This window comes from Peromyscus californicus, unplaced genomic scaffold (genome assembly GCF_007827085.1).
Source record: "Peromyscus californicus insignis strain IS unplaced genomic scaffold, ASM782708v3 Scaffold_6__1_contigs__length_162567912, whole genome shotgun sequence".
NCBI lineage: Eukaryota > Metazoa > Chordata > Mammalia > Rodentia > Cricetidae > Peromyscus > Peromyscus californicus.
In genome coordinates, this window is record NW_026294584.1 from 93,437,770 (window position 1) to 93,447,123 (window position 9,354).

At 46.0% G+C, this 9,354-nt stretch overlaps 1 protein-coding gene across 1 annotated transcript; it reads right to left on the reverse strand.

The window, feature by feature from the left end:
• Window positions 1-5,835: 5,835 nt before the first annotated feature.
• LOC128098870 (testis-specific serine/threonine-protein kinase 1-like) lies at window positions 5,836-7,530 on the reverse strand. The gene has a single exon (XM_052720355.1). The coding sequence runs from the start codon at window positions 6,979-6,981 to the stop codon at window positions 5,881-5,883; it is 1,101 nt and encodes a 366-aa protein (XP_052576315.1). The 5' UTR covers window positions 6,982-7,530; the 3' UTR covers window positions 5,836-5,880.
• Window positions 7,531-9,354: the final 1,824 nt, after the last annotated feature.

Here is a 9,354-nt window from a genome sequence, read left to right on the forward strand (position 1 = left end):
TCAAATTTGTGTGCACCATATGCATTCAGGAGTCCTAAGAGGCCAGAAGAGGGCATTGGATCCCTGGAACTGGAGCTATAGGAAGTTATAAGCTGAAATGTGGATGCTGAGAATTGAAATCAGGTCCTCGACAACATCAGCAAGTGATTCAACCACTGAGCTATCTCTCAAATCTTTAACTTGATGTCTTTGTCTTTCATCTTTTAGGAAATTCTTTATCATTATTTTCTCAAATATTTCATGTGCTTATTCTGTTTTTGCCTTGTGAGCTTCTACTTACATTTACATCATAATATTTCACCTTGTCCTGAATTTTCCTTAATTTGCTATGAGGTAGTATTTTATTAAACATCACCATATCAATATTACATTTCCCTGTGTTCAGTCTGCTTTTGTATACATTTACTGAGTTGTTAATTTTGGTTATTATACTCCCCAAACTCATGTTATTCTTCCTCTTATTTCTACCCTATTTTTGAAGGTATATCTGCACTGTAAGAGAAGTTTTAGCATGCATGGTAGCCATCTGGGTCAACTCACTGGCCCTAACCCCAGTGATTCTGGATTAGATTTTATGGTGTGAAACCAAGAACTATGCATTGACCAAACACCGTGTTTATTTGAGCTACAGATCTTGAAAACAACAGGGCTCAATAATGTTAGCATGGCAATCACAGAATACATGTTGTGGAGAGAATAATTAGTTGCATGGGATTGGATGTAAAGTCCCTTTAAAACATCTTCTCAAACTCACCCCCAATTTGATGGTATAATGCCCTGTCCATTAACTTACATTTCACCCTTGCCTGCATCTCACCCACTGTGCAATTATAATATGTGGAGCAGGCTACATTATCAATATGCATGACCTATCAAATGGTAGACAAGGTGAACCAGCTAATATTCCTAGGAGGAATTTTCATTTTGCATATCATGACTTTTATCTTAATATTATGTTGATATTCAGTAATGTTGGGTAAGCAATATTTGATTCTGCCAATTGCCACTTGATCTCATGCCTTCAACAGGACTAATGTAACAGAATTTTGACGATTTGCATGGGCAAGGTCAGCAGTTACCTCACATTTTACCATGACCAAATTAAAGAGAGAAGAGGGTAAGAAGCAAAGTAGATTTTCAAGCCAGGAGGTATGGGGTTTTTTCTAAAGAACACCTAAAGACAACCTCTGTGTCTGGACACAGAAAGGATCAAAGCTAGTGGAATTATTGGCAGAATTCATCACGAGTATTTTAGCTCAGTTACCTCAGTGTTCTAATGAAAGCATCCTGGGGACACCTGTGAACCAGGTAATTAACTGCATGTCCTCGTTTCCCCTAAGTGTGTTCACAGATGCTTAACCACAAGTCTTATCTCGGGTTCTCACTTTTGAAATATAAAGAGAATTTCATGTCTCAAGGTACATGGAGCTTTGGACTTCACATCCCTGTCATTTCTCAAATCTCTCAGGCTATAATGACAATCTCTTCCCCTCTAAATGTTTAGCTTTAAGTGACTTCCTTGATAAATTCTACTCTTAGATTTTGACCTCAGCATAGTCAAGGCCAACTCTACCCCTAGAAAAACTCACCATCTCCAACTCTAAAATGTGGTCATATTATTGAAACATTTCTAGGCTTTAGTTCTTTCACCATGGGAATGTATGCATTTATACTGCATCAGTTATTATGAAAGATGAAGAATGAACTTAAGGTTTGCTCAGTCTCATGCCTGGTGCTGTAATATAGTCAACTACTGGTGGATGGAGAAGTCACAGATCCTAGAGGAGAACCTACTACTGCGATTTTCCTTCTAAATACTTATCACTACATCCACATGTAAGTACAGCTCTCACGTCTAACCAGAAAAGCTTTTTTTCCCAGCAGAAAGAGGCTAGTACAGACACCCACAACCAATCAAATTGCAGAGAGTAAATGACCATCACATGCCAAGGCCCAATTAGTAAGTACATCTAAAAAACAACCTTTCCTTTTTAGAAAAGAGCATGCCTCCAAGAGATGACAGCCACAGAAGACAAAACAAGATAGATTAAGACAGGACTAAAGCCTTCATATCAAGGTTGGATAAAGCAACTCAATACAAAGAAAAGAGTCCCAAGAGTAGGCAAAGGGGTCAGAGATACACCAACTCTCACTGTTAGGAGTCTCACAAAAACACCGCAATAACATATCCATAGAGGATCTGGATCAGCCCCATGCAGAGATAATAGGGAAGAAGGAAAAAATGTAATATAACCTCAAAAAATTAAAAAATAAAGTTAACTACAACCTTTTGATAAGAAGAAAAGGTTATACTTTTGAAAGTTGGTCTTTTTTCTGTTCAGTTTACTGAAGTTGGTTAGATTGTCATAAACAAGGGAGGCAAATTCTCTGGATGTGTAATTAAATACTGACAACATTTTGCTTCTGGTGTGATTTTTGTCTTGCTTTGGCCCACCTCCTATATATTATATGGTTCACTCCATATAATGTGTGCTTTATTTAAACCATCAAACTCTTCATGTCCATCTTCCTGTGACACTATCTTGATACCATACAGCACATAGTCTTGGGTTCAGAGTCCAGGCCCCTCCTTAAGGTCCACCCAAAGAAACCAAATCCTTAGAGTTTTTACTCAGAGATTCCATTTGCTCCTGCAGGCTTTTACTTGTGAATCTAGAAAGAGAGAGTTTGTACACATTTTTTTCAGACAATCAAAACATATTTTCCTGTGCTCAAATCTTTCATAAACCTTGCTTTTTATAGCCAAGTGCCACCTCTGGCCTTGTGGCCTGGGCAGTGGTAGCAGGCACCACTACAAAGAACAAATATGTGATAGAGAGATGGGAAAGATCACAAAATGGAGCAGCTCATGCACTATGGAGAGAGGCAGAACTGGAAATATGATGGCAGTGACAGGTGAGAGAAGGGGCTAACATCTCCATGCTGTCACTACCCAGTAGGGTGGGCTGGATGGTATACAACAGCCTAGAGCTTAAGGAGACACAAGCTCAGCCCCAAACCTACCACCTTACAGAGTGAGCCCCCTGGCTCTGGTCAACAATGGAGGCCCGAGATGAGGGAAGGTTCACTTTCTCAACGGAACTTCTTCAGAGGACTACCATGCCCATGATGCCACCAGAGGCCATGTTAGTGTTGATGGTCTATGCTGCTACTCCAGGCCATGATAAAACCTGAGACCCATGTGGACATGTGCCTTCTGTGCCACTACCTGATGGCTTGGTGATGTCTTCAGGCTTTGCTGCCTCAGGGTGCCATACTGATGTGAGTGACATGTATAACCACCTGAAAACATGTCAAGACTCATGGCCCATGCAGCCACTGAGGGCCATGAGTGAATCAGTGGTCCTGATACAGCCAAGGTCCATGTTGATGTCTATGTTCAGTGTTACCACTGAATCCCATGTGGATGACATAGTCTGGACTGCCGCCTGAAACTGCATTAACAGTGTGTGCAGTAGACCTAGCCCAGCCCCTCACAGGAGAACTATCCCCACCCTTCATTGGCCTACAACACTATGGTGCAGGCAGTGGCATGGACAATGGAGAGCTGGCTCTGGTCACCACAAAGCTCTCTTCAGTTGATGACTCCTAACACAGAGTCACCAGAGAAAGATTAATCCTCCTTTAGGGGACTGGTCAATAGGAATCTGACCATGCTCTAGTGAATATATGGAAAACACAAAATGAACTCTTTTTAATCTGGCAGGGGAGGTCACAGGAGAGAGGAGGCAGACGTGAGAAGACTAGGAGGTGAGCATGATCAGTGTGCATGATGTGAGATTAGATTCCCAAATAATCAATAAAAAATAATTTTAAAAATACCTGAATGGAAAGCAAGGGATATGCAATGAAATCCATTAAGCTAAATAAAGACATCAAAAGAATTATGAGGAGCCGGAATCCCGTCCCGCTCCTGCGGCCTAGAGTGCGCGCGAGTCGGCGGCGTCCCCCTGCAGCTGCCCAGCGTCGCCGCGGCCCAGCCGGATCCCTCGCCCGCCACCTCTCTGTCCCCGGCCAGAGTCCGGCCTCACGCCCTCATCTGGGCCAGGTCCGGCCTCCCCGCGGGGTCACGCCGCTGCCCCGGGACGATGAACGGAGGATAAATGGTGCCCAAGGCAGACAGCGGTGCCTTCCTGCTGCTCTTCCTGCTGGTTCTCACGGTCACCGAGCCGCTGCGGCCAGGCAGCGCTTGGAGAAGCCGAAGTCAGACAGCTTGATGTTGAAGTCCTTGTCAAGCAGAATGTTCTCGCACTTGAGGTCTCGGTGGACAACATCCAGATCATGGCAGTACTTGACGGCCGAGGAGAGCTGGCGGAACATCTTACGTGCCACATCCTCATGCAGGGCTCCTCGGCACTTGATGAACTCGAGGAGGTCGCCCTGGACGCCCAGCTCCATGACAATGTAGATGCGTCCATCAGAGGTCTCAAAGATCTCGTAGGTCTTAATGATGGAACGGTGGTTGACAGTCGCCAGGATGTCCATCTCCCTAGGAAGGAATCTCTCCACAAAGAGTCTTACGCTTACAGTGAGCTGCCAAGATGTGACCCAAGGATGCTGTGTTCAGAGGGAAAGCAAGAAGGCCTCTTTCTAGTAGAGGAGGCAGGACAGAAGGCTTCCAAGAGGAAGTGACATAACCCAGGCAAAATTCACAGAGGCGGGCTACAGAGCGTTGCTTGGTCCCAGGAGGCTTTGAAGAAGACTGAGTCCCTAGGCTGAGCCCAGGGACATTGGCATAGTCTTCAGAGGTGAATTGACCTCCCTGAGGTTGCCCAGAGTGAGGTGAAGAGAAAGGAGCCACAACCGCAAGGTGAGGACTGCTTGGGACATGGTGTCAGCAAGGCAAGCGGCACATGGCAGCCAGTGGTGCCAGATGCAGGCCACACCCATGTGGAATACCAGTAGCTGCCTCCCTTGCCTATAAGGTTCAGACATGCTGACAATTTTGCTTTGCCAAGGTCTGCTTCCAGCTCTGACTGAGGGCATCTCCTCTGGAACAGATTGAGATTGGAAGAGAATGGGATGCAGCCAAAGCTATACAGAGCTGTGGGACATTCTTGGGTTAACTAGTGGAGCCCCCTATTTCTGGGCTGAGAAATGGTGATGTGGAGCAACTAAAGGCATAGTTGAGAACTGGGTGCCAGCTGGACATGGAGGGACATATCCCTTGATGGGCAGAACGGAAAAACCAGCTGCAAAGCAATTTGGGGAGCCCAAAAGGTACTATGGGGGTCAACCTGCCTTCCGTAGTCTTCCCTCAGCCCCCTACAGGCAGGTTTGTGCAGCCAGAAGCCCTGGGGTAATGATGAAACACCTGCCTAGCCCCTGAGCTCCTGATGCAGTCGGTGCAAGCCCTCCGGTGCAAGCCCTCCGGTGCAAGCCCTCCGGTGCAAGAGAGGGCTCTGGTTTCCAGCCCTTCCTCTGCAGGCAGCCCTGTCCCTCTCTGCACTTCTCGGCTCCCCTCCAGAAGTTGTGTCTTCCTCACTTAGCTATCTTCCCTGGCCTCCGCCCCTCTTAAATCCTCCCAACCAGCCTCTGTCTGCTACTGCTAACTCAACCATGGCCTGAGGATACAGTCTGGGCTGGGGGCGTGGGAGTGAATTTCCTTATGAGGATTTGGGGTCTAATAGGAAGCCAAGGGGAGCCCAGGACCAGGGTCTGCACCATTATAGTGATTTTTGCTTCTCTAGCCATGTTGAGTTACCAAGTTCAAAGGGGGGAGAAGAAAGTGACGAAAATAGCAGCTCATCCGGGACTGTCTTCCTTCTCTCTCTCGTCCCTTGACTTCTAGACTCAGGCTTCAAGCCATGATGAGCTCTGCCTCATTCCCTGCTGGCCCCCTGGGCTGCAAGAGGCTCACTAGGTATGTGTCTCTGGAGGCTGTTGGGGGTGCCCTTCCTCTGTCTCCCTGTTCAGTTCACTGTTAAGGCCCAGGGTCTCTGACTGCTTGGCCACTTGCACAACATCTTCCTGGAGTTTTGTCTCAGGTTGGGCCTCGGGCCGTGCCTCTTCCCTAGGCTCCAACTTGGTGGCAGACTTCTTATCGGCACCAGTGGGTTCAGGGGTCCATGGGGGCTCAGTGGCCCGGGAGCTTTCTCCCTCTTTGTTGATGGCTACAGAGGACAGACCTCGTGCCTTGGGCTGCACCCAGCAGTGGCTGAGGATCTCATCAATGTGCAGCCGCCGGTTGACATCTGACTGTAACATCCGGTAGATGAGGTCCTTGCACTCACCAGACAGGTGTTTGGAGCGTGGAAAGTTGACGCGGTGCTCTTTCTGGATGCGTAGCATCTTTTTGATGTCGGAGTCGTCATAGGGCATGGAGCCACAGACCATGATGTAGAGGATCACACCCAGGCTCCAGATGTCATACACCTTGGGCTGGTAGGGGATGCCCTGCAGAACCTCGGGGGCCGCATAAGCCGCTGACCCACAGAAGGTCTTGCTTAATGTCAGTCGACCACTATCATCCCGCAAACAATGCTTGGAGAAGCCGAAGTCAGACAGCTTGATGTTGAAGTCCTTGTCAAGCAGAAGGTTCTCGCACTTGAGGTCTCGGTGGACAACATCCAGATCATGGCAGTACTTGATGGCCGAGGCAAGCTGATGGAACTTCTTACGAGCATCATCCTCTTGCAGGGCTCCTCTGGTTTTGATGAATTCAAGGAGGTCACCCTGGACCCCAAGCTCCATGACAATGTAGACCTTGCCATCAGAGGTCTCAAAGATCTCATAAGTCTTGACAATAGAGCGGTGGTTTAGCATGGCCAGAATCTCAATCTCCCGAGGAAGGAATTTCTCCAGGAAGTCCGTGGGGGCTTTCTTGCGATCGATGATCTTGACCGCCACGTTGAACTTTAGGCGCTCAGAGTAAGCGGATTTGACTTTGGCATATGAGCCCTCTCCCAAGTTTATCCCCATGATGTAGCCTCGTCGCTTGAGGACGGCAGCGTCATCCATGGTGCCGGGAGTGCCCAGTGCCTCTGAGGCTGCCCTCTATATCCCTGCCAGACATGGGCCAGCAGCGTCCTCATTTACACTGTGGACAGAGAGTCCTCTGAGCTGGCCAGGCCTGCTGTCCCTGCCTCCTAAGAGGCCAAGACTCTAGCATGGAACATTCAGCACTGTCTCCGGGGGTGACTTAGTGGGTGAAGTCACAAAGGAGTAGTGCCCTGGGGGAAATGAGGCTATTACCTGAGCCACTTGGACTTGGAACCTAGAAGGTCTGCTGTAGTGGGTAACCATTCCAGCTTTGATCTGGAAGTTCCAACCCCCATTGAGACTTCGGCAACTGTCACACCTACAAGGCAGGGCCAAGGGAGGTGCCTGGAGACCCGAGATCTGGATCGGGGGGCGCTCACTCGGTTCTGGGACCCTGGATAGTGGAGGTGGACCAAGCAGAGCTCCAGAGAACACCGCTGGACTGTGATACACCTTCCCCAGACCCCGCGATCTACCTATCCCTTAATTTGTAAGTTACGCCATTAAATAAATCTCCTTTTAACTAAAAAAAAAAAAAAAAAAAAAAATTATGAGACTATTCCTACCAGGGAAAAAACATTCTATTCCTTTTTACATGCTATAAATAGATCATCCTTATTTGATGTGCTAAAGTTTCTAGCCATACTTACACACCAGCCAAACTTTCATACATACAAGAACATGTAAGTGGCTCATTTTCCCTGAATACTTCTGGCTTGAGACAATTACTGTCAGAATGTCCTACATGTCTTTAAGGACTTCTGAAATATAGTAAGCTACAATATATATATATATATATATATATATATATATATATATATATATATGTATGTATACACACACACACAAGTACAAAAACAGTTATGTTCTCATGAGTTTCTATCATTTTCTCTAACTCCAATATCTAGTACATCCTCCAATTTTGTCTGTTGATTTTGTTGCATTTTCTTGGAATTCCTTCACTTAACCTCAGTTCACCACTCTGGCTACCTGCCTGGAAAAGAACAGTCTTGTAATCTGTGTTTGTAGTAGATGGTAAATGTACCTCTTTAGTTTTGTCTCCATCATCTCTGTTGGTAAGTACATAGGACCTCCACAGTCATCTTATGCTATCAGGCAGCATTTAGGACTAGAAAAGAATTTCCCTTGTTTGTTTCTCCTCTTCCTCCTTATCCCTAACCTCACACATGCAAACATGCACACACACACACACACACACACACACACACACACACACACACACAGAGAGAGAGAGAGAGAGAGAATGAAAAGGAGAGGGAAGCAGAATTGAAGAAGAAGATGGCAAGAAAGGAAATATATTTCTATTCAGCATCTGCATATACTAAACAAAACACGCAGTTTGTTGTCTCTTTCATCTATGGAAAATAATTGTTACAACACTGTTGAGTCTTTCTCTCCAGAAGACATCCCTCCTTCCTTGTCCTACCCTCAAGGTTATCTTTGCCATTATTAAAAATAACATTCAGAATTGAGCACTGGACTTTAGAAGAAATCTGGCTGTGTGGTGTGTCAAGTGTGACTACCTGTAGCTATCCACAAAGTAGAATGGCCCCTGGGAAAGGAAAGGCAAATGACAATGGTCTCTTAGAAATCATTTTATTTGGAGCAGACAGTCTTTCTAGAACCCATCAAGTGACCTCCTGTGCATTGGAGCTCAGTTTTCTAAGCCAGAAGAGCTGCAGGTAACAGCTTGAATGGCATTGCTTTATTTTTCTTTTAAAAGATTTCTCTCTGTTGTAAGTCAGGCAGCCTGGGGCAGCTCTCTCCAGCCTGCTTGGCTGAAGTTAAAAATCAAGATGTCTGGGTTTTTGCCCTCTGCCCAGATCTAACTGTGTGACATTTGTCACATCACTAAAACTTTGTGGACCACGGTTTCATTATTCTTGAAGTAAAGAGAGTATGCCTGCAATCTGGGAGATGGACTGTTACTATCAAATGTGAAGATGTCGGTTATAGACACTTTGAAAATTGCAAGGGACCATAATAATGGAAGGATTCACGATCTTAAAAATGTACTTCTACTTTGGGTTGGATACAAGCCTGAATTTTCAGGGCTACAGCTTGCCATTGTTGACTACGTACCTCAGATATCCATGGTAACAGTACTATGAGATTTGGTGATGGTTTCTATGAGGCTGTGTTTGCTATGTTGCCCAATTCCAACGACATTTCCTCAGACTTCCTCCTTCTTAGTTGGCTGGTAGCACTGAAATTCCTGTTTATTCTACTCAAAACACTTCTTTCTTAGCTACTGTGATAACCATCTTGTTGGTGTCCTCAGAGAGCTCACCTTAGCCCTTGTGCCATTTGTCAACCTGTCCTGTCTAGATG

Coding starts and splice junctions, on each gene's coding strand:
- LOC128098870 (XM_052720355.1), bottom strand. CDS start 6,981: ATGGATGACGCTGCCGTCCTCAAGCGACGAGGCTACATCATGGGGATA.